The sequence below is a fragment of the Callorhinchus milii genome, unplaced genomic scaffold (assembly GCF_018977255.1).
Source record: "Callorhinchus milii isolate IMCB2004 unplaced genomic scaffold, IMCB_Cmil_1.0 Scaffold8, whole genome shotgun sequence".
NCBI lineage: Eukaryota > Metazoa > Chordata > Chondrichthyes > Chimaeriformes > Callorhinchidae > Callorhinchus > Callorhinchus milii.
In genome coordinates, this window is record NW_024704749.1 from 23,322,742 (window position 1) to 23,348,630 (window position 25,889).

At 43.9% G+C, this 25,889-nt stretch overlaps 1 protein-coding gene across 2 annotated transcripts; it reads right to left on the reverse strand.

Moving 5' to 3' along the window:
• Nucleotides 1-1,554: 1,554 nt before the first annotated feature.
• LOC103187701 lies at nt 1,555-13,359 on the reverse strand. 2 transcript variants are annotated; one of them, XM_007907320.2, is made up of 7 exons: nt 13,258-13,359; nt 9,786-9,943; nt 8,690-8,829; nt 5,529-5,693; nt 5,176-5,389; nt 4,809-4,946; nt 1,555-2,184 (listed from the first exon to the last, which is right to left on the reverse strand). In XM_007907320.2, exons 1-7 carry the CDS (start codon nt 13,333-13,335, stop codon nt 1,833-1,835), a joined length of 1,245 nt encoding a protein of 414 aa, XP_007905511.2. In that variant the 5' UTR covers nt 13,336-13,359; the 3' UTR covers nt 1,555-1,832. The 2 variants fall into 2 exon arrangements, with proteins under 2 accessions (XP_007905511.2, XP_007905512.2); XM_007907321.2 differs by lacking the exon at nt 4,809-4,946.
• Between the last annotated feature and the right edge of the window lie 12,530 nt (nt 13,360-25,889).

The following is a 25,889-nucleotide window of genomic DNA, read 5'->3' on the forward strand; positions in this document are numbered from 1 at the left end:
GGATAAGGAGAATTTTGAGGGATAGGTTGAAGGGGTGATAAAGGGTAAGGTGCTCAAAGGAGGGGAAAGTTCCAGAGGAGTAAGGGGATAGGCCGAGCAGGGACTGGGAGATGAGAGCCACACCACCACCACAGCGGTTAGGTCGTGGGCTATGATGGAAGGTGTAGCCGGGTGGCTTGGCCTCTATCGGGTGTCACCCGGAGTGATCCAGTTTTCAGTGAGGGCAAGAATGTTGATGTTTTCGTGGAGGATGAGGTCTTGGATGGTGAGTGTTTTGTTGGAGAGGGAGCGGACATTTTGTAGGGTGATGCGGAGGGGACATTCTGGTGACGGAATGTGAGGGGCGAGAGGCGGGGGGTGGGGACTGACGAGGAGGGTGAGGATGTGGATCAGGGAGGAGAGGTTGCCCCCATGATTGGGGACCGGTGAGTCTTGTGCCTTCTCTTTGACCGCGCCTTCAGCTCCCCTCTCAACTCTCTTCCCCCTCCTCGCTCCCTCCCTTCCCTCCCCTCACCCTGACCATTTCCCCCCTCCTTGCTCCCTCCCTTCCCTCCCCTCACCCTGACCATTTCCCACCTGCTCGGGTCATGACCCAACTGTGCAGCGCCTTGGGACGTCCTCCTGACGTGAAAGGCGCTTTATAAATGGAATCTTGTTGTTGTTGTTGTTGTTGTGGCGAGAATGGGGGATAGGGTAGTCAGAGTGGCTGCTGTTGGACAGCCAATGGCGACTCCCACGGAGGGCTTGATGGAGGATTCGCAGGCTGGAGCAGAAGAAGGCAGTGGGACGGTCGAGCAGAGATAGGAGTTGGGGAGGACAGTGGGAGAGGAGAGCCGAGCGGGAGTAGTGGAGGGTAGAGGACAGGGGTGGTGGCATTATGGGGAAGCTCAGGTCGGTGGCGGCAGCCAAAGTACGCATGCCAAAACTAAGAGCGAACAGTGGGTGTGTGCCAGGGGGTCAGCGAGCTATGGTTAGCCCGCTGGCGTGGCTCATCATGGGGAGAGGGGACAATATTATCTAACCGAGAACGCTACAGCATAGGAGAAGGCCATTCAGCTAATGAAGTCCGATCCGGCTCACAGAGCAAGATCACTTCAGTCCCACTGCCCTGCCTTTTCCCCATACCCCTTCAAGTCTCTCTTTCATATACCTGTTGATTTGCCAGAATACACCTCTATCACACCTTTGCTGGTACATTCTGATGAAACTAATCTAGTTCAGGAGTTTGCAAAGTTCAGTTCTGTTTAGTCACTGCATACAATCAGGTAAAATAAAGGTGATTTATATTTACAAACGATCTGCTTCAGAATCTGTGTTTCTAAGTAGGAACCCAGTTGTTAGTCGATTGATGGATCTCTTTACCAGGGGTAATAAACCTTGAAAAAAATAATTTGGTCATTCAATCCACCATTCTTTGTGGGACACTGCTGTGTGCAATTGGTTGCCGCGTTGGTCCACAAAATACAGACAATTTACTTTACATTATATTCCCGAGATGCCTCGAAGACGTGATAAGGCGCTACATCAAATCCAAGGATTATTACAACTGTTTCTACTTTAATCTTGAATTTGAAAACTGCATACAAATACTAAAATCACTCAGCCTTTTTGTGTGGTGGTTTGTGTAAAAGTCAGTTTTGCCCTGGGACAATATAAATATTTGTTCAAGATCCCAAGGTTTTTCTAAGCAGTTTCTGGGCTGAATTCTTCAGGTATGTTTGTTTTCTCTCTGATGCCCGTCTGTCAGTAACATGGACAATGTACTGATGAGAATCAGAACTTGACTTTGCATTGGCAGCTGATTCTTCATCTTGTAATTTGTGACCATTGTCTCATTCCAGCTCCAAGTCATATAAGGTTAAGTCGACTTCTGAGTTCTTGATCGAGTTATGCTTGAATGGTCGTACTGGTCTTTCGTATAGATTATTTTGGGGATATTCGAAGTGCAGATTAACCTTGGTGGTGTGTACGTGCTTCTTTGCACTTGCTGTTCTTCTCTGTTTGGTCGCTGGGTGAGATCTCGAGGGAATTTTCTCAATCTTCAGTAGGTTAGCAAGATTGGCAGTCGTTTCCTTCTTAATCCTTCCACTTGTTTCAAAAACGTTCTGAGAATAGTTTTGTACATTCTTTAAGTGATTAATAGATACTCCAGAACTATGTGGATCCTCATCTTGAAGTGGTTGCCTGTGATAAATAAAAACAAAGATTTCTCAATATCAGATTTCTTTCCCCCCTGTCCCCACTATTCACCTTATTTCTAATATTTTATTGGTACATATATATTTGAAGGGTTGCTATTCAGTCAAATCTGTTACTGTTGCAAAATAATATGGGACGTCCTCCCAACATGAAAGGCGCTATACAAATGTAATCTCGTTGTTGTAAAAGCTAAGGATTTCCATTCTGTTTGCTTACAAATAGTTGCTACAATTTACAGGTAGCACTTTCAGATGTTTCAGTTACAGGAGTTGTATTAAATGTAAGGATTATTATATATGATAATACAGGTTGCAGTGGCACCTACACAACAGACCAAATGACATTGTTCTGTGCTGAAATGTGTTTCTCCCAGAAAGAATATTTACTTGCAACAAACAGAATGGATTTAATAATGAATGGAATTGTCAGACAGCTGACCGGAAAATCCAGCAAAGGTTATAAAATCTGCTGCTTTAGTTGGAGGAATCAATGCCTGTGTGATCTATACTGTGTAACCTGTCAACAATTTCTTCCACTTATTCCTCATCAGACATCACACTATGGGTTCCAATACTAATGCGTGTATATAGTTAGCCCAAAATTTTAAAATAAATAAAAATAATAATTTGGGCGTCTGTGGATTGACTGCCCAACTTATTATTTTTATTTATTTTAAACATGCAGCAACAAAGTGGAGGTGACCTTACTTAGAAGTTGGGATGTTTGATGTTTGCTGACTCGGCTGTTGCATTCTATATTATTTTTTGCTAAGGATTTTGCAATCCCTGTTTCCTAACAGAGCAATGGGGTATGCAGGCTGGCCACCCTATGAGAGCTGTAAAAACTTTTCTCTTTCTAATGGCTGACTTTAGTGTTTCAATCCTATGCAGCATGGAGCCTGAGCTCACTTTCCTCACATTAATGGCATTGTCTTTGGTCAACTGACATTTCCACACCGTGATTCCTCACTACCTCGTCCGTCAGTACTTCACATTCTAAATTCATAGGAATCCACTTTCTTATCCTCCCATGTGGGATTAATGGAAAGGCAGGAGGACAACAAGGCGATCTATTGATATGTTGGAGGATGCTTCCCTCAGAGGATGACTGGTAATCCATCTTGGCAGCTTTTCTATGTGACTGCACTCATTAATCTTGAGCCTGTCTGTTTGACAATGGATCTAAAGCGCGGGGGTGCTTAGGTGGGGTTGCATTGTTGGAGCTGCTGTCCTTTGGATGAAACATTAAACTGAGATCCTGTCTGCCTGTTCAGGTGGATGTTAAAGATCCTGTGGCACTATTCAAAAAGAGAAGGGAGTTTCTCTTTCTTGCTCAGTGTCCTTGCCAAAAGTCTCCCAAACAAAATTGGTCACTCACTCCATGGCTGTTTGTGAGACGTTGTTGTGCGTAATTCTGCTGCCGCATTTGCCTACAAATACACAGTCACTTAATTTCACAATAATTCCCATGAGGAGCTTTGAGACATCCTTCCGATGTGATAAAGCGCTGTACCAAATGCAAATATTATTATTATAAATGTAGTTTTACTATTGTTATAATATCCATTCATTAATGGACACCTGATGGAGCAAGTTTTTGGTGCTGAAACTAAAACAAGCTGATCAATATCTCCCTTGTAATAGGTAATACAGTAGTTTGCAACGGGTCTGATTATGATAACTGTCTTACCAGTTGATAATATTTTAAGTGCGATTTCTCTGGTTCCTGCACATTTGCTTGTACTTATTTTTCTGTAGAAGAGTACTTTTGAAGAGTTACTTGTCAGTGATCACCTGGGATTATCACTTTATCGAGGATGTGTGTGGTCTTTTTTTCTCTTTTGGGTTATGCAGTTATTGTTAGGTACTTGGCAACCAAGAATACACTACTGTATTCTTTTGTCACATTTGGAAGCTCTATCAACCAGCAGTCTCGTTACCCTCCCACTTTCAGGAAAATATTGTCTTAAACAAATGCTTGGAGAGTGTGGAGATGATCACAAACACCTGCAAAGAGCAGATGGTATTACATAGCAACAAAGTCCAAACAAACACTTGAGCCACTGAAGAGAATACTCCATCAATTGGCAAGGTTAGGGTTGGAGTGGATAGCGACTCCAAGAACATCTTCCACAGGGACTTGAAAAACACTCAGTTCTTTTAACAAAACCACTGCAGCCTGAAAAGGACAATCTGAAAAACCAAGGCTGAGATGGCCACATAGCTTGTTTTACACTAGTAATATTACCTTCCTGCTATTGCAGAATATTGTGAACAATTTTCAGTTTAGGTAAAAAAACTAGAAACCTCAACTTAAGTTTAAAAATCCCCCAAAATCAATTTGCAACCTTTCAAGTCAAATGCAAAAATCTCTCCAAGCAGAGTTTTATCAATCCCAGACAAATCACCAAGCTTTACTATAGAGCGGTATATAGTAAATGAGATGACAGAATGGCCTCAATAGATCTTACGGAGCAGGTTGGTGATTTTTTGTGCATTGATTACACCAATACATTTGTTTCCAGCTTGTATTTTGTTTCGAGAAATGGTGGCCATTTGATTCCTGACAGAAATTAAACTGAGCAAATAATCTCAGGCCACTTTGATTACCTCCTGGTAAACTGTTGACAACAGCACTGGTGGAGGTGGTGCCAGGAGGCTTGTCTGCCCTCTTCACTGAAGGTTGCTGCGTTTTGGGAGATGTAAAGAATGGGAGGCTGAGCTGATTGCTCTCTAATATTTCTGAACCTGAAAACCATAAAGTGGAAGAAGAAAAATTGTTTGAGACATCATCTATGTCTCAAAGATTGTTATAGAATATGCGGAAGATGGTACACAAAAGAACAATGTGCACTACATTACATTATCGTAGCTTACCCTAGTTTAGGGTTTAAATAAATTATTTTAGTGAGGAAGGTTTAAAGAACTGAATCAGTACAGATTGATTGAAAAGAAATGTCCTGTAAAGTTGATTTACCAGGCAGCTATGACTTCATCTTTATCCAGAGATTTCTGTGTAGGTAGGTACAAGTGAAGAGTCTCTCGGGAATTCTCCTGCGTCTGTGAGGCAGGGAAAGCAGCTAAATAGCTTGGGGTCTTGCTTCCATCAAGTGTTTTAACTGGCAGTGGTTCTTCCGTAAAAATATAATCAGTGACTTGATCTGTATGGATAAAGTCTTTTACCATCATCCCTATGAACAATGAATTGAGTATTAACGCTCAGAACCACAGCCTCTTTGATAAAATAATGGAGGATGATGTGAGGTTTCTGTTTTTATGTATCTGATCTAGAACTAGTTGCATTTTAACTTAGGAAACCAGTGAATCTACCTTTTATGTTTTCATTATCAAGGATCTCTTCAATCAGTTTCTCAAGCTCACTGTCTGAATTCAGCAGGGCATCGTGAATGGTTTCAAGCTCTTTCTTTATGGATCTGTGGCATGAAGACGTTGCACTTTGGGGTCTCTTCTGAAGGTCACACTTTGTTCCTAATGCTATATGGGGAGAGGGGTGAGGGGAGGGGAAGAGATGCACAACAAAGGAAGGAAACTTTAAAAGGATAAAAAGGAAATAAACTTGTTATCATTGGTAGGCAATAGACAAAATCTACGTTGAAGAAATGTATCTTCTGAGCCTGGCTAGAACTGGTGTTCTAAACTCCGTAGCTCCATCAAACCAGTTCTAGCCAGGCTCTACTAGCTTTCTATCCCCGAACGGATCGATTTCAAGATCCTCACACTCGTTTCAAATCCCTTCATAACCTGGCACCTCCCTACCTCTCCAACCTACTACCCGCCATCTTCATTCAACTGGCTTTAGCCTCCTGCATGTCCCTTGTGCCCTCCGTTCCACTATCGCTGGCCATGCCTTCAGCCACTACATCCTGAAACTCTGGAACACTCTTCCTCTTTCACTCCACCTTGCATCTTCCTTCCCAGTCTTCAGTTTGCGTCTGATGACCTTCCTCTTCAAACGTGCCTAGGGTCACCTCCCGCAGCTCAGTGATGTGCTCTACTAGTGTCAAGAGCTCTGGGACGCTACCCTGCACGAGGCCAGCTATATAAATGCAAGTTGTTATTATCAATCCATTCTTTGTCCAACACGATCTGGCCATATTATCAGATACAATTAATTTACATTTAGTTCACCTCGTGTTAGAATGACCTCATTTATTTGTGAAAAGTTATTTTGAATATGATCAGTTTCAGAACTGAATACATTACGTTTTGCCCACAAAATACAAACATTTTACAATATATCCTTTGAAGTGCTTTGATACGTCTCGACGATGTGATGAGGCACTATAATCAAATGCAAGGATTATTATTATTAATAATAAATGTTCAGAAGTTGGATCATTGATGCTAATAAACTGTTAATTATCATTCAGGGGTACTTTAGGGAGATACAACTGAACCTTAACATGTGGATCCATCAGTAAGAAAGGCATCTCACCATTCAAGCCACTCTCAGTCGTTTTTTATTTGAAAATGATATTGGCCAAAATCCCAAACTCAAGAAAGAGGGGAAATAGATTGGTCTATTTCCAATCCTTTGTAATAATAATAATCTTTGCATTTGACATAGCACCTTATCACGTCTTCGAGACATCTCAAAGCGCTTCACAGAATGTACTTAAAGTAAATTGATTGTATATTTTGTGGGCGAAACGTAGCAGCCATTGCGCACAGCAGTGTCCCACAAACATTCTTGAATTGAGTGACCAATTTATTATTATTATTTTTTTTGAAGGATTACCCCCAGAAAAGTAATACACCAATTGACTAACAACCAGGTTCCTACTTACTGCTAGGTGAACAGAGGTGTGTAGAATAAGGAAACTTGCCCAAAGTTTCGCCCTGCCCGGGAATCGAATCCAGGTCCTCTCGCTTGCGGGGCGAATGCTCTAACCACTAAGCTACAGAACTGCATAGTGAGTTTCCACTGTACAAACTTGCCATATATGGAAAACCACACATGGCTGGGTTTAGTGAGAAAGTATTACATTTTTACTCATCTCGTATTACTGCTGGCAACTCCCAGCACAATATCGTGGGAGAATACCACTGATGAGAAAGGCATGAGTTTATGTAGTATGTTCCACAGAATAATTCCTCATGGAAACTGGGATGGCAAGGAATTTCAAATTGTAAACGCGATAAAAACAGGTGTTTTACTGGGCTTTATGCCACTATACCACACAGTGTGTGTGTTTTTTTTTAAAAATTGCCAAAAGTACTTAACCACAAGAGAATCAAAGTCAACAGTTTGTTCACCATTACATTATATTGGTTGTGATATTTGCGTGATTATTAACGCAGCAACATACTATCTGCAGAGCTGATACTAAGTCCCCATAGAAAATCAAACCAAGGACAAACCATCCTCATCACTGCGATAAATTATGTCCACAATTTTTCATTAAAAATAATTTGCTTCACATTTTATAGGCTGCTTCTTAGAATTATAGGATTCACAGGATAGGAGGCCAATTGGTCCATCACGTCTCTGAAAGAACTACCCATTCAGTCCCACTTCTTTTTCTGTCATAATTCTTAACAAATAATAATCCTTGTACTTGATATAGTTCCACAATGGGACTTGGAATCACTTAATCTAAGATGACCCTCCAGTGCAGTGCTGGGGGCGTGTTGCATTTTCAGAGGTGCCACGCTTCGGATGAAACGTTAAACCGAGGTCCTGTCTGCCTGTTCACGTGGGCGTTAAAAGGCGTTATTCAAAAAGAGAAGGGAGTTTCTCCCGGTGTCATGGCCAACAAATCCCCCAATTAAAATTGGTCACTCACTCCATGGCTGTTTGTGGGATTTTGTAGTGTGCAAACTGGCTGCTAATTTTGCCCAGAAAGTACAGTCAATCCACTTTACAATCCTGTGAAGTGTTTTGAGACATCTTGACGACGTGATAAAGTACTATATCAAATGCAAGGATTATTATTAGTGTCTTATCAAAGCATCAACTTAAAGTCTGAAGTTTAATACCAGTACCATTTTGTAACATAGGGATGTCAAATAGTATAACAATGGAGTACGAAGATGGGGGAGGAAATTACTAGTATAACTTTCCTCTACCATTCACTGAAAAAACAGCTTTTCACTGGTGCTTAGACAGCAAGTAATCTGTTCCGTGCTCTACATAATGCCCTAATCAAGGTAGTAAAATTTGCCCACTGACCTATTACACTCACTTTGGGAAGCACTTTGAGATAAAGTGCTGTACCAAATGTAAAGATTGTTTTTCTAAAGGAATGTGAATTTGACTCAAGCTCAGACCTGAATGGAAATTACATGTTCTTCTGCTTGTGTAATTGGGCTGTGATAGAATATTTAAAGGGTCTTCTATATATTCATAGGTATGAATCAAAAGTATACTGAAAAGTTTCTAAACCTTTGATTCAATTCTTAATTGCACAATTTGCTGTAACTTTAACAGAATATTCTGTGTACAATTAAAATGAATGATTCACTATTACCTGTAATGCATGGCTCTATGATCTCAGCAGGCAATCTCGCTTTTGCGTTTGAAACAATATATTTTCTGATTGTTGACTTTGGACGCCAAGTCTGATTAGTTCTGCTCTTCTTTAATTGACCAATAGAAGGTTCACAGCCACTTAATTAATGCAGAAAGAAATCAATGAATAAAGTAAATTTATTTTGGAGCTTAATATTTTTTTTATCCCATCACCAGTTTTTATACCTTGAATACATTAATTTGAGCTGAGAGGGTGCACTGGACTTCTCCCATGTCACGACAAATGCTGCTCTTGTGAATGCTTGGCTGCTAGATGGAGCTTCGAGAAAAATCTTAGAGAACAAATGAACTTTCATCTATTCATCCAGCTAGAATCTAGCTAGTCATGAGGAAGACTGCATCCAGTTTAGTTATTTTCTACTAGACAAGTAGTAATGAATAGCCTGTAACAATTCATTGGAAGCTGGGCAAGCTTTTAAACATCTGTCTGTGCAGGCAACTCTTGCAAAATGACTACATCTGCAGATGTTTGGTTGGAAGTATGATCTTTGGTGACACTATGCCTCCACAGCAGAGTGAGAGAATATAGGTTTGGGACTATTCCCATGTTCTTGTTCTCTGTGTTGCCAAGAGGAACTGTTGTGCTTTGGCCATGCACTTTCTCACATGAAGCTGAAGGCCAGGCTTAAGCAGTCTGTGGTCCACTTCTGGAAGCTTACATAATGTAAATACCCACTTGCCAAGGCAAAGAGCAGATCAACACAGGAAGTAACAAGTTAACAGCCTTCCTTTGATTTGTCTGTTAGAGCTTTAGAGGATTCTGTGAAGCACTTTGAGACGTCTCGAAGATGTGATAAGGCACCATATTGAATGCAAGGATTATATTTTTTATTATATTTACTGCTAAGTGTTAAACTGTAGTTAAGAAATTAGAAGTGAGGGCTCTGTAAATAAGCTTCAGATTTTGCCCATTAAGTCTGAGATAACTAAAATTGTATTACAAAACATTATCATTTTAAACACCATGTCACCAGTGAATTCTCCACTTGTAAATATGAATCATATCTTGCACCATGTTTTATTGATTGACTTACCATGCTTTTACAGTCGTGCAATTTAGTTCAAATGGGTTTACAAGTAGTTTGTGTACACACATATTTGGGAATTTGTTTGGTTCATATTTGTTCTTCTGAGCAGTTGGCTTGATTTTCTCCGAAGTATGCAGATACCTTTCATAAGATTGAAATAAATCCTATTGAAAGGAGAGAACATGTATTAAGTTACAAAAATATTGCATAATGGACCCTCAACTCTGAGAATGAATTGATATTTTTGATGCCCATCATAGACTGTGACATTCTCTGAGCACCACCTACAATTTGATGGAAGTGTGCTGTGAAACCATTCCCACAACACAAACAATAGGGGTTAGAACTGACCTGAATGCCCATGTGGACAATCTGAATTGATTAAAGTTTAAACTGGGTGTTGCTGTATATTCTACTGAGATGCACCCAACACTGATTTGAAGCTTACTAGTTACTATTTGAAGCTGCTTCCAAACACACCTGAACATGTGATATTGAAGTGGCCTCTGTCAACCAATCTTGTAACCAAGATGGCATCAGGAATAATACTGTCACAAAGTGAACCATCTTTAAATCATTTTTGTGAATTCATATAGATATGTAGAAAGTGTCAGAATATTCACTCTTCCAGATCAACTGAGGTTTGTGATTTGGATCGTAAACACAAAAGTATCTGACAAACTATTTAAAAAAGTCCAAAACAAACACAATAGTTGGAAGCTCTGAAAGTCAGAGATTAATGACTGTAGTGTAGAATAACATCAAGAAAAAATGGTTACACAGCAGAATCTGTTTCAAAATACTGGTGAAAAAATAAATATTTCAATGGACTTTTAGTTCCCATGTGAAAACTGGTTAGAATATCACTTGTAAAGATATAATTACTTGTGTTGCCCTTATACTGCAGAGCATTTGTCCCAAAATAGCTAGAATAAAAGGCTCACGATGACATTTTACTTTTGCTGTTTTGTAAATAAAAAATTTTTTTTGAAAAAGGATTAAGGACTAACAACAAAAACTACTTCTGACAAAAGGTCGTGGACCCGAAACGTTGACTCACTTTCCTTTCTCTATAGATGCTGCCTGATCTGCTGAGTGTTCCCAGCAACTTCTGCTTTTGTTTCGGATTTCCAGCATCTGCAGTATCTTGCATTTAGCAAAAACTCTTTGTTGGGAGTACAAGTACATTTTAACCCAAATTATCCATGAGAGAGCTTTTGGTGCTACTCAATATAATAAATTTATTTGACAAGAGTATTGATGGTCAAAGATTATTTGCTATTTCCATTTCTATATTAGTGGATCGATTGGTATATCTATAATTTGGCTTGAGAAGAGATAAGAATGCTCTCAGTAAAATATATTTAAACACAATCAAACATGATTTAAATTGAGGAACAGACCTGTGATTTTCAATTCAACATCCTATTGAAATTAAATTCTAAAGGTTAATTCAGAAGGCTTTCCAAAGTCCTTTAAATCTTAAAATAGTTTAGGTTAGTTGTTGATATAATTTGCTGCCGCAAACAGAAACTTGTACGAGGCAGCATTCTTTTGTTAAATTGCTTGACGTTCATTTTCTCATGACCCAGGTAATTAATGTCTATTATCCACTTCACTATTTCTATAGACTATTGGTCATAAAAAATCAGTTTTTTTCCTTAGACGAAAATGCACTAATGGTCAGTGAAATATCACACCATAATTAAGGTTTAATTCAATTGTAAATTTAAAGATAAACCTCAAATTATGCTTCCTGCTTGGTCTGTGGGTAAGCGCACCTCTCAGGTTCGAAATAAACTATAAATCCCAGAAAGGAACACGCTTTTAATACTAGTCAAAACTGAGTTTTATCTGGACAGCAAAGAAAAATGGTTAACATGAAAAATCTAAAAAGAATTGTACTGAAAAACAATTGATTTAGAACTTGAGTGGGTTTGAAGATGAAGACTGCATTTTATTCTAATAAATGCAAAAAGCAAGCCTTAAACCGGATACTGAGTAATGATGTGGTTAGTAAATCCTCTGTGTAAAATGGAAGACATTAGTTGCACAAGACCTCCTACATGGACAACTTTGGAGACTGCTTTGGGCTGGGGTGGAAAGAAGAAAAGCAGTTTTTTTCAATACATCCCTGTAGGTTCTTGTGGTCATTTACACAAAACAACTATTTTTTTGTACAAAAGTGGGTTTTAAAAATTGTGGATCAGTAAAGCTAAACTTTTGTCATGTAACCAACCCTTGGCAGTCTGGGGAAGAGTGCAAGACTGAAAAAAACCCAGTGGGTTTGCCAACTACTGTGGGATTTTCTTTTTTGTTTTGAGGTTAATAATAATCCTTGCATTTGATACAGTGCTTTTCACATCTTCTAGACGTCTCAAAGCGCTTCACAGAATATACTGTAAAGTGAATTGACTATGTTTGTGGGCAAAACGCGGCAGCCAATTGCACACAGCAGTGTCCCGCAAACAGTCGTGGATTGAACTGACCAATTTTATTGTGCTTTTTTCTTGAGGGATTATTATCAGGCATGTGCAGTAAGGAAACTTGCCCAAGGTATCGTCCTGCCAGGAATCGAAACTAGGTCTCTCACTTGCAAGGCGAGTGCTCTGACCACTGAGCTCCAGGACTCCTATATTAGGTTAAAGGTTTCCCTCACTGCAAAGGTTCCCATAAAGATTCCTGCTTGGAACCAGTTATAATTATCTAGCAACTTGGATGGTTTGGATTTAACTAGGAATTCTGGTTGGGAGTTAGATTAATAGGGAACCTGTTTGGATTGGGTTGATTTAGCTGTGCACAGGTCAGGTTTAAATGGGGATATGGGTGGATGGTGTAGTTTGTGGGGTAGGGTTAGCTGGAGGCAGATTGGGTTTAATTGGAAGAAATTTCATCGGGATCTGGTGTTGGTGCTTGGGGGCTGCAGAGGTAATGGGGATTTGGTGGTTGGGGGGGGCAGAGGTAATGGGAATCTGGGGTTGGAGGGCAGTTAATGGGGATCTGGTGTTGGAGAGCAGTTAATGGGGATCTGGTGTTGGAGGGCAGTTAATGGGGATCTGGTGTTGGAGGGCAGTTAATGGGGATCTGGTGTTGGAGAGTAGTTAATGGGGATCTGGTGTTGGAGAGTAGTTAATGGGGATCTGGTGTTGGAGGGCAGAGGTAATGGGGATCTGGCGTTGGAGGGCAGTTAATGGGGATCTGGTGTCGGGGGGAGGGCAGAGGTAATGGGGATCTGGTGTTGGTGGTTGGGGGGCAGAGGTAATGTGGATGTAGTTGGATGGCAAGGCTTGGGCGAGGCTCAGCTGGGAAGAGGTTGGGTTGAATTGGGAATGGTGGCCCCAGCGGTGTGACCTGCAGCCCCTTCTTCCCATTAAGCTTTCACGATGGCAGCCGCGAGCGCGATGGCGATGGGTGTCGAGCGGCAATGCCGCCGCGCGGGATTCTCAGCGGGGGTTTCGCTCTCGGACAAAGCCGTTACCTTTCTCTGAGGGGGCGGCTTCCCTCCGGCTGCGGGCGAGGACTGCGGCCTGTGCCTGAGGTATACGTGACCCTTCATCTTCCCCTGAGGGAGGCGCCGCTCGGCCCCGCCCCGCCCCACCCCGCGCGCCGTCCCGCCGAGGACCGTTGGCCGCGGGCGGTTCGAGGCGGTTGGCGTCGCCCTGGTTACCGCCGCCCTGGTTACCGCGCGCGGCAAACCACCCCGCGGGCAGCGCGCGGTAACCAGGGCGACGCCAACCCGCGCGCTTGGCTTTTTTTTTAAAAAACGAGAGAGAAGGAGCCCTCGTGCATCTCTTTCCCGGCGCTTTTCAGCGAAATTCCTCATCTGAGTTAAAAAGAACCGTTGCATCGACGGGGGTGCACTTGTTCAGTCAGGAGCCGCGACCGGCGAACTCCACCAAATCAGCCTCCTCCACCTCGAGGGTCCCGGCGGCCCCGAGAGACGGACGGTTGTCGAGACCCCCTCTCATGGCGGTCGGGGGGAGGTCTGGGTCAGAGCGAGTGGATCCAAATGTGCCGCATTATAAACGTGGCCAACTTTCCAGTTTCTCAGAACTGGACACTGGGCTCCATCACCAAACTATCGTCACTATTGATCACTCGATGGATGCGCTCTACACGTCATCCAGTCAGCATGGAACCTCCACGTCTTGTTCCACCCTCAATAATAATAATAATCCTTGCATTTGATATAGCGCTGTTCACGTCGGGAGGACGTCCTGAAGCGCTTCACAGAACACACTGTAAAGTGAATTGACTGTATATTTGTGGGCGAACGCGGCAGCCAATTGCGCACAGCAATGTCCCACAAACAGTCGTGGATTGAAAATGACCAATTTATTATTGGTTTTGGAGGGATTATTATTAGGCTCTGTGTGCAGTAAGGAAACTTGCCCAAGGTTTTGCCCTCTGCCTGGGATTGAACCCGGGTCTCGCTTGCAAAGCGAGTGCTCTAACCACTGAGCTACAGGACGCTGACAGCTCAATGCAGGATGTTTAGAACCTGATACCTTTGTGATCCTAACCTGCTCGTGTGAGTAATGCAACACACAACATTAACCATACCAGTCAAGTTAGCTGCACTGCCTTCCTTCAAAAGTCAGAGTATTTCTGCACATGTTGTTATCCATTATATACTTGCCTAACACATTGGTACACTGAAGGTGCTGAAGAGCCCATTCTGTGTTACCAGCATAACATTGCTGCTCACTATTATTCCCATCTACATTAATAACTACTTTGTGAATGAGTCCATGTTCTGTTTGTCTTTGTGCTTTTCTCTCCCTCAATTCCTTTTGTCTCCCTGTCATCCCCATCTCACTGTGGGCTTTATCTGTATGTCACTCTTTCTCGTCAGACTTTCTTGCACTCTCTGTAACACTCACTTGTTGCTTCTCCACCTGAACAACTTTGATTTTATAGAATCCTTTATATACATTATAGATGTGCTGAACACCGATCAAGGAGAGTGAGTCACTCTGACTTTTCCTCTCCTCAGTCCTCCTTCCCTTTCAATGAGACTGTTTTTGTTTCTCTTACATCTCCTAGTACGTAATTCACTCTTCTCTCTCACGAACATTCTTTCGTCCTTTCCTCTATCTATTACCTCATCCATTCGCACTCTTACCCTGTCTCTCGTACATTCGTCCCTTGTGCTCACTCAGGATTCTCGGTCTGTGTGTCCATGGGAAACATTTTTCGCTCAAACTAAACTTTATACATGTGCAAAAGAAGAATTGGAATGATGTCAAGGCAGGCATCTTGACCGTGTGTGTGCCTCCTTACAACATGGTCCCTTAATGTCTCTTCATATCTGTGGATGTGCACCACACAAGGCAGGGCGAAACCTTGGGCAAGTTTTCTTACTCCAAACGCCTAATAATAATCCCTCCAAAACAATAATAAATTGGTCATTTTCAATCCACGACTGTTTGTGGGGACACTGCTGTGCGCAGTTGGCTGCCGCGTTTCGCCCACATATATACGGTCAATTCACTTTACAGTATATTCTGTGAAGCGCTTTGAGACGTCTAGAAGACGTGCAAACTGCTATATCAAATGCAAGGATTATTATTATTATAACAATTATAATAAATGACTGTTTGTGGGACACTGCTGTGTGCAATTGGCTGCTGCATTTTGCCCACAACATTTTCAGTCAATTCACTTTACAATATATTCTGTAATGCACTTCGAGACGTCTCAACAAAGTGATAATGCGCTACATCAAATGCAAGGATTATTATTATTACAGCAATTGTTTGATTTAAGGGATTAGAATCAAGATTGTAAGCAGATCCGTGGCATCTTGGGTAGTGGGGTGTTGTCTTCAACTATTAACTAGTCAACCCTGTCAGAATTTTTTTTAATTTGGAGCCTTTATGATGGAGGGGGGGATTTATACACAAGCTCCACTGTATCAAGGGCCTCAGACTCCTCTTAATACAAAGAAACAGTAAACAGTGTTTTATTTGAGATGTTCTTTGTGTTACCATTTAGAACAATATCACATTGAAGCTCAGCCTATGCTGATGACCTCTTCATGTTTGTTCCCTTGATTTACTTCCCTCTCACTAAGACTTTCATTTTCCATGTTATTAATTCTGAAGTAGTCTGACCTTTGTAAAGCTATTCAGAATTAGATGCCATTTAACTCAAAACAATGACAAGTCTCTGTGGTGACTTTTTCCATCGTTTTTAACAAGTCTACATTGCTAAAGTCTGTGGGATTCAAAATTGAGTAATAATCCCGATGGCTTTAAGACAAGATATACTAGAAAATATGTTTTAATTTAGATTACAGAGTGTTATTGTAACGGTATGGCAGTATTAAGGGGACTGCAACTTATTTATGACTTGAAGACATCTCAAAGCACTTCATATGTAATAAGTGTCAAATGCAGTGACTATTTTTGTAATTAATGAATTTAATTACATCTTCATCTAGTTGAGCTAAAACTCCTTATATTTGAAGCAAATATTAAAAATTAGCATTGGTTACTAAATAACTCCACAATTGTATTATGAAAGGTGGAGTCCTGTAGCTCAGTGGTTAGAGCACTCGCTTTGCAAGTGAGAGACCTGAGTTCAATTCCAGGCAGAGGGCGAAACCTTGGGCAAGTTTCCTTACTCCACACACCTAATAATAATCCCTCCAAAAAAAACCCAATAATAAATTGGTCATTTTCAATCTACGACTGTTTGTGGGACATTGCTGTGCGCAATTGGCTGCCGCGTTCGCCCACAAATATACAGTCAATTCACTTTACAGTGTGTTCTGTGAAGCGCTTTGGGACGTCCTCCCGACGTGAAAAGCGCTACATCAAATGCAAGGATTATTATTATGAAAGAGTTCTAGTGTAAATTCAGCTTTAGAATTCCCAAATGGGGAATTTATTGGATCCCAAATCTGGCCTAACGTTCCACCGGCACATCTGGCTGGACCACATCAAAACCTACCGCTCCGCTCTCACCTCGGCCAAATCATCCTTCTACTCCAGGTTAATTCTGGAGGCGAAGGGCAACGCCAGGCTCCTGTTCTCTACCACCAACCGGTTCCTCCGTCCTCTCCGCCACACCTCGCAGATTCTTTCCTCTGACTCTCACTGCGAGGAAATGCTGGACTTACTTGAGTCCAAAATCGAGGAAATCTGCTCAGCTGCCACTGCTCTCCCAACTTCCACTCCCTCCCTACTCCCCCACACACTCCGACCACTACCCATCCCTCCTTCCACACCTTTGAACTTGTCACTCCCTCCTCTGTCATCACCACCATATCCTCCATGAAGCCCACCACCTGCTCCCTGGACCCCAGGTCCATCACTCTCCTTAAATTCCAGCTCCACCTCCTTGCCCCACTATTCGCCGACATCCCTGTCATCTGGCACTGGTCCTACCCCCTTCAAAACACCCCCATCTTGAAGAAACCATCCGTTGACCCATCACAGCTATCCAGCTACCAGCCCATCTCCCAACTCCCTTTTCTACCTAAGGTCCTTGAGAGAGATGTCGCCTCCCAGCTTCGCTCTTTCCTCTCCTCCCACTCCCTGCATGAGCCCCTCCAATCGGGTTTCCGTGCTGCCCACAGAATGGAAACTGCTCTGGTCAAGGTCACAAATGACATACTGACCATGTGTGACCAGGGCTCCCTCTGCCTCCTCGTCCTTTTCGACCTCTCTGCCGCCTTTGATATTGTGGACCACTTAATCCTCCTCCACCGCATCTCCTCCCACCTCAACCTTCAAGGTTCTGTCCTTGATTGGTTCAGTTCCTACTTTTCACACCACCTCCACTTCGTCTCTGCAAACAGCTTCTCCTCCAGCCCCTGCACCGTCTTGTGGGGCGTTCCTCAGGGCTCTGTCCTCGGTCCCCTCCTCTTCATCCTCTACGTGCTCCCCCTTGGTGACATCATCCGCAGACATGGGGTAAATTTCCACATGTATGCGGATGACACCCAACTCTATCTCTCTGCCTCCACCCTCAACTCCAGGACTACTGGCGTCCTGACCGACTGCCTTTCCGACATCAAGTCCTGGACGAGGGACAATTTTCTCCAACTGAACCTCAGCAAGACCGATGCCCTCCTGATTGGCTGGCGCAAGCGCCTCCGCACCTCGGGTGCTGGCAGCATCAGCCTCCACGGCTGCACACTCAACCTCACTAAGCCAGTCAGGACCCAGGGTGTCTTGTTTGACCCTGAACTGCCCTATCTCCCCCACATCCGCGCCATGACTGGCACTGCCTACCACCACGATCGCCAATGCCTCACCCCTCAGGCTGCTGAAACCCTCAACCACGCATTCGTCATATCAAAGCTCCATTATGGAAACTCCCACCTCATCGGCCTTCCCAACTCTTCCCTTCACAAGCTGCAGATCATCCAAAACTCTGCAGCTCATGTAGTCTCGCGCACCAGGCTCCGTGACCCCATCACTCCCATCCTCGCCCTACCCTACAATCGGTGGCCGTCCTCATTTTCAAGGCTTTCAGCCTTTCTGCCCCCACACTCTGGAACTCCATCCCACAGTCTCTTTGCCTCGCTTCCTTCCTTGCCTCCTTCAAGGCCGGTCTCAAGACCCTCTTCCTCGATCGTGCCTTCAGTCGCCCTCCCACTTCTCTGCCTTCCCTCACCCCTCCTCCACCACTCCCCCATGCTCGGGTCCTGACCCCTGACTGTCCAGCGCCTTGGGACGTCCTCCCGATGTGAAAGGCGATCTGCAAATCTAATTTTGTTGTTGTTGTTGTATTCAGTTATACCATAAGACCCGACAGTAGTCTTGAATATTTCTTGTTTTCTATTAAAAAATTTAATTTACTTTCTTAGTTCGACATCAGATCTCTGACAGTGAAGTTGGTATAATTGCAAGGAGTAAAAATATTTACCTACAGAATTTAAAATACAAGAATTTGCTGGTGACAACATCTGCAAATCATTAATATGTGCCAAATGTTTCTTTGATGCAGAAAAATCACACATTGAACTCAAATATGTACTCCGGTCTGCTACACATCCCCTGCCTTGTCTGCCCCACCATTGGTGGGCGGGCCTTCAGCATCTCTGCCCCCACCTTCTGGAACTCCACCCCACAGTCCCTCCACCTCGCCCCCTCCCTTCCCTCCTTTAAAAACCACTGTCATCATTCCTATCCTTAAAAAACCCTCCATGGACCCTTCTCTACTCTCTAACTACCTCCCCATCTCCAACCTCCCCTTCCTCTCCAAGTTCCTGGAATGAGTTGTTGCTTCTCAGCTTCGCTCCTTCCTCTCCCGCCACTCCCTTCTCGAACCTCTCCAATTGCGCTTCCACCCATAGCACAGAAACCTCCCTGGTCAAAGTGACAAATGACATTCTGTTCATCTGCAACCAGAGCTCCCTCTGCCTCCTTGTCCTCCTTGACCTCTCTGCTGCTTTTGACACCGTAGACCGCTCTATCCTCATCCACCGCTTCTCCTCTCACCTCAACTTCCACGGCGCTGTCCTTGATTGGTTCAGATCGTACGTCTCACACCGCCTGCACTTCATCTCCTCAAATGGCTTTTCCTCTAGCCCCCGGACCATCTCATGCGGTGTTCCTCCGTGCTTGGTCCCCTCCTCTTCAACATCTATGTGCTCCCCCTTGGTGACATCATCCGCAGACATGGGGTCAACTTCCACATGTATGCGGATGACACCCAATTCTACCTCTCTGCCTCCACCCTTGACTCTAGGACTATTGCGGTGCTGACAGAATATCTGTCCGAAATCAACAACACAACAACAACAGGATTACATTTGCGTAGCGCCTTTCACGTTGGGAGGACGTCCCAAGGCGCTGGACAGTGTACAGCATTTCAGACCCGAACAGGGGTCGGGGGGGAGAAGGGAGGGGAGGGGAAGCGGGGTGGCCGATGGCCTGGTCGCAGAGGAGGGTCTTGAGGCGGGACTTGAAGGAGGCTAAGGAGGGGGCGAGGCGGAGTGATTGGGGATGGAATTCCAGAGGTTGGGGGCAGAGTGGCTAAAGGCTCTACTGCCAACGGTGGGGCGGGTGTGTCGGGGGATGTGGAGTAGGCCGGAGCCGGCTGAGCGGAGGGAGCAGACGGGTTGCTAGGGGGTTAGGAGGTCGCAGAGGTAGGGTGAGGCGAGGCCGTGAAGGGCTTTGTAGGTGAGGACCAGAATCTTGAACTGGATCCTCTGAAGGATAGGGAGACAATGGAGTTGGGCGAGAATGGAGGGGATGTGGTCACAGAGTTTGGTGCGGGAGAGAACATGGATGAGAGCTAATTTTCTTCAGTTGAACATCCTCAAGACCAAGGCTCTCCTGATTGGCTCCCTTCAGCGCCTCCTCACCTCAGGCGCTGACAGTATCACCATCTATGGTTGCACACTCAACCTTGCTAAGCCAGTCCGGAACCTTGGGGTCTTGTTCGACCCTCAACTATCCTTTCTACCCCACATTTGTGCCATGACTCGCTCTGCCTTCCCCCACCTTCGCAACGTCGCCCGGCTCCGATACTGTCTCACAAAGCAGGCTGCCGAAACCCTCATACACGCCTTCAATACATCGAGGCTCGACTATGCAAACTCTCTACTTGTCGGCCTCCACAACTCCTCCCTCCACAGGCTGCAGATCATCCAGCCCGTGTCCTCTCTCACACTAGGCTCCGTGACCCTATCACCCCCATCCTTGCCTAACTCCACTGGCTTCCCGTCACACAGAGAATACAGTTCAAGATCTTGGTCCTCACCTTCAAAGCCCTCCACAGTCTTGCTCCACCCTACCTCTCCGACCTCCTAACCCCATACCATCCTATTCGCTCCCTCCGCTCAGTGGCCTCTGACCTGCTTCACGTCCTCCACCTTGCTTGCCCCACTATCAGCAGGTGGGTCTTCCGCCACTCTGCACCCACCCTCTGGAACTCCATCCCACAGTCCCTCCATCTCGCCCCCTCCCTCACCACCTTCAAGACCCACCTCAAGACCCTCCTCATTGACTGTGCTTTCGATCTCCCTGCTTTCCCACCCCGCCCTCCCCCACCCCAACCCTCAGCTCAGGTCCGAAACTCTGTCTGTCCTCCCGACATTGAAAGGCGCTATATAAATGTAATTTTGTTGTTATCCATTAAGACCCATCTCAGAATCCTCCTCTTCGACCGTGCCTTCAGTCACCCTCCTAAACCTACTCTCCCCGCCCTCCACCCCTCCTGATCCCAACCACAGCCAGGGTGTGAATCCCTGACGTTCTCCTGACGTGAAAGACGATATACAAATGTAATTTGTTGCTTACTTAAAGCTACTGGGAAGATTAACGCTGTATAATACTGTAGCAGAACCAACCTATGCCACATGGTGGTGCCATAATTACTAACAACTCCCAACAATTTTCTTATTACAAATCATATTCAGATATTCCATTACCCTATATAGTTAATCTGTTAAAATATGAGGCTATTTTTGTAATTTTTTTTTAATAATATAAAGAATAATATTTTCTAAGTGCACAGATGCCATGATGTGGGCAAAGAAAAGCAAATTTAAATTTAATGAATACTTTTCCACATTTGATTAATTCAGACAGTGAGAAGTTCATCACATTAGTTTTATTTCACAATGTTCAGCCTTTCTTTGGTATAATTGTAAATAATATTTGACATTTTTTGTCTTTGTTGAAAACAAATAAACTTTTTTCTATCAACATTACACATGGGTTCGATGCTAGGGATGTCAATATATTAGTGAGCACTGCTGTGAATTCATGTTAATAATAATCCTTGCATCTATCCACTTGTCTGCATTATCCTCTTGCCCCCATGTCCCATTCCACCCCACCCAGATCATCCACACCACCTTCTCCCTCCGCCACGGCTCCTGCCACTCCCCCCTCCTTGCAATCCTTTGCCCCCATTTCTCCCTCCTCCCTTTCAACCACAATCACCCGGATGCAGGTCACCACCTGCTGCCTCGACCCCCTCCCCACCCAGCTGTTGGTCACTCAACTGCTGGCCGACACGGTCAACCAGTCTCTCTCCTCTGTTCCACTCCCCCTGAAAACTGCTGTCATCACCCCACTCCTCAAAAAAACCCACCCTCAATTCCTCTAATCTCTCACACTACATCCTCCTCCATCGGCTCTCCTCTCTCATCTGCCTGAGTGGGACTGCACTCACATGGTTCAAGTCCTACTTAACAAACCGCCTCCATTTCATCTCAGCAAACGGTTTCTCCTCCCGCTCCTGCACAGTCACCTGTGGGGTACCCCAGGGCTCCATCCTTGGCCCTCTTCTTTACTTACTTCTGGGCGATGTGATTCGCAGATACAGGGTAAACTTCCACATATATGCGGATGACACACAAATCTACTTTGCCTCCTCCAGCACCAACTCCAGGTCCCCGATGTTCTATCAGCTTGTCTGGCAGACATTGAGGCCTGGATGAGTGTAAACTTCCTGCAGCTGAATATGGACAAGACAGAAGCCATACTCCTTGGCTCCCGTTAACATCTTCACTCCTGGGGATCTAAACTTCTCAACCTCCCCAGGCTCTCCCTCAGACTCACCAAACCTGTGCGTAACCTAGGCTTCCATTTTGACCCCCAGCTGTCCTTCCTCCCCCACATCAGATCCCTGACCAGGACCACCTTCTTCCACCTCCGCCATATTGCCTGCCTCTTGCCCTACCGTACCTCAAATGGAGTCAAAACTCTCATCCATGCATTTGTCACCTCCCGCTTGGATTACTCCAACGCACTCCTTGCCAGTCTCCCCAGCTCCACCATCCACAAGATAATAATAATAATCCTTGCATTTGATATAGCGCTTTTCACGTCTGGAGGATGTCCCAAAGCGTTTCACAGAACACACTGTAAAGTGAATTGACTGTATATTTGTGGGCGAACGAGGCAGCCAATTGCGCACAGCAAAATCCAGGTCATTCAAAACTCTGCTGCCCTCATACTGACCTGGAGCAAACTCCATACCCACATCTCCCCAGTTCTGGCCCAGGCTCCACTGGCTCTCCATCATCCAACGGATCAACTTCAAGATCCTCACTCTCGTGTTCAAATCGATTCACTTCCTGGCACCTCCCTACTTCTCCGACTTCCTCACTTCCCAATCCACCACTCTGCGCCTCCGCTCAACTGGCACCGGCCTCCTGTTCATCCCTCGCACCCTCCGCCCAACCATCGGAGGTTGTGGTTTCAGCCACTACATCCCAAACTCTGGAACACTCTCCCTCAGTCCCTCTGCCTTGCCCCCTCCCCTCTTGCAAGTCCCGCCTGAAAATTTCCCTCTTCAACCATGCTTATGGCCACCTGCCCCCTCCCCCCAGCTCGGAGTCTGACTCTACCACTGTTAAACGCTCTGAGACTCTCCCCTATCTGGAGCATGCTATATAAATGCAAGTTGTTGATATAGTGCCTTATCATGTCTTCGAAACGTCTAAAAGTGTTTCACAGAATATACTGCAAAGTGAATTGACATCACATTTTGTGGGCGAATGTCCTCAACTTAATTCAGCCTCAACCAAATTCCCAATGTTCATTGTGATATTAAGTTGAGGCTGCCCCAGATTAATTTCACATAGAACCCTAATAGCCACCAGAGGGAAGAAATGTACATCCCATCAGTTTGTGAACTAACCCAGTGCACTACTCATTGACCCAACTAAGTTCTACAGTCTTTCATGTGCCAGTTTCATTTAACTATAAGTTCTTATGAAGAGAACATTGATCCAGAGTTAAATTTCCTGAAATAATAGAATAGAACAATTATTCCAGTTCAGCTTTCTGTTCTGAAGGCTTCTGTTGCTCCATGGCTAGATTCAGATATTGTTATATGCAGCAAGTGGTAGCCCAAATCCTTTATAACCATCACCTGGACAACAATATCGAGTTACAGCTTAGAAATTTTCCATCTCCATTATTAAAACTACAGTATATACTGTTTCAGATTTCTGTGAATGTTTTACTTTTTTATTTGGGTCAGTTTTTGTGCTGGCAGTTGCTGCTGTAATACACTCGAGATTCCCATACATAATGTGTGATGATGTTTACAGAGTAGGATTGACAAGTGAATTAGCACCAGCAGTTTATTGGGCAGTTAACTGGTGTTCACTAAAGTTCTATACTCTGTGTATCTATTATAAATGGTTATAGTGCTCAGAATTTCATCACATAACTCAGAAATTCATTTGACCCTCCCCAGAATTGCACTTTATACAATAACAAATTACATTTGTATAGCGCCTTTCACGTCGGGAGGATGTTCCAAGATGTTGGACGGTCAGGGATTTGGACCTGAGCTGGGGGTTGGGATCAAGAGGGGCGAAAGGCAGGGGTAGGAGTGTGGCCAAACAGTAGTTAGTTAATGTAAGTCTTTAATTGGATGAAGACATGATAGAAAATCATGGATGGATTTCTCAGATTGAGCAATTAGCAATCGAATCTGCTGTCAGATATTTCTCCAATATGTCAGAGTATGGATATTTAGTTCTACTATCATGGTTATGAATTGGTAAGTGTGATATTCATTAATATGAATCTGAGGGGAGCCTTGAGCATTATCTGACTTAGTCAATTTGGTCATGATGCTGAATTCCTACTAATGTTGCACTTAAGCAGGGCAACTGATTAACAAAAGGTTTTAGTAATCTAAGACCCTATTGCGCTTGCTGGTGGAAATAATTTTTTTCTCAGTAAATTGTCCTATTGCCAGTGCCTTGAAGTCCGTTTGTGGTAGGATTTCAATGTTTTTATGGAAAGGTTGATGGACAGCTAGTTCCATGTGTTTTTCTTGAACAACATTTAAATCATTGTGAATGATAGGGAATCTGGAGAAAACTCTGGTTGAAAACTCTTGGCTGTCTAGGACTTGGTCTAAGAATTGAATTATTCTATCCTGTGGGAGTTGTGTACATTTTAATACCTTTCCTGTGTTCAGGAGAACTCCTGTATCCTAAATATCTGGGGAAATGCAGGGCGTTGCCATGTAATGCAGTTCAGCATCTCCTGAGATTTAAAAGATTTGCTTCCTTCCAGATGCTATTTGCAAACTGGACAGTGCAGTGTGCTTTATTTCTAAGGAAAATGGTTAAAGCAGGCCAGGAACAACAGAAAGAAGATCAAAGGATCACATACTGTTACTGTTAAATTTGGATGATTATTCATAATACAGCAGTCTCTCGTCTAACACTACTTTTAATGGGTCTTGAGATCAATTTTTGAGTATAATCTTTGTGAAGAACTATGAAGACTAAAATCTTTCTCACTCACATAAGAATTCCTTCATTGTGTTTATAAGCCTTATTCTTGGCAAGAATGTAAAATCTTAATAACAATCTAGTTAACTTTTGTTCTTGCATTTGTTCCTTTCAAACGAATATGCTTTTTCAAATTGAAATTCAGCAATGCATATTTAATATTGTGGTACAATATTTGAAAAGGATTTTGCATATATGGTATTCCATCAGGTTTAAAAGCAATGCGCAGTATAGATTCCTTAACCAAAACATCTCTCAAGTATCATGATCCCTAAAGTGATTTTGTTATTACGGCTAGAATTATTCATAAAGGATGTAATTAATCATTTCAATATTCCTCCAAACAGCCAACATTTTCCTTAAAAGAACTTAATCTTTTACGCCACTCCCTTCTCAAACCCTTCCAATCGGGTTTCTGTGCCTCCCACAGCACAGAAACAGCCCTGTTCAAAGTGACAAATGACATGCTGTCCATCTGCGACCAGGGCTCCCTCAGCCTCCTCGTCCTCCTTGACCTCTCTGCTGCTTTTGACACAGTCGACCACTCTATGCTCATCCACCGTCTCTCCTCTCAGCTCAACCTCTACGACGCTGTCCTTGACTGGTTCAGATCGCCTCCACTTCATCTCCATAAACACTTCTCCTCTATCCCCCGGACCGTCTCGTGCAGCGTTCCTCAGGCCTCTGTCCTTGGTTCCCTCCTCTTCAATACCTATATGCTCCCTCTTGGTGACATCATCCGCAGACATGGGGTCAACTGTATGCGGATGACACCCAACTCTACCTCTCTGCCTCCACTCTTGACTCCAGGACCACTGCTATCCTGACAGAATGTCTGTCAGACATCAAGTCCTGGATGAGAACTAACTTTCTTCAGT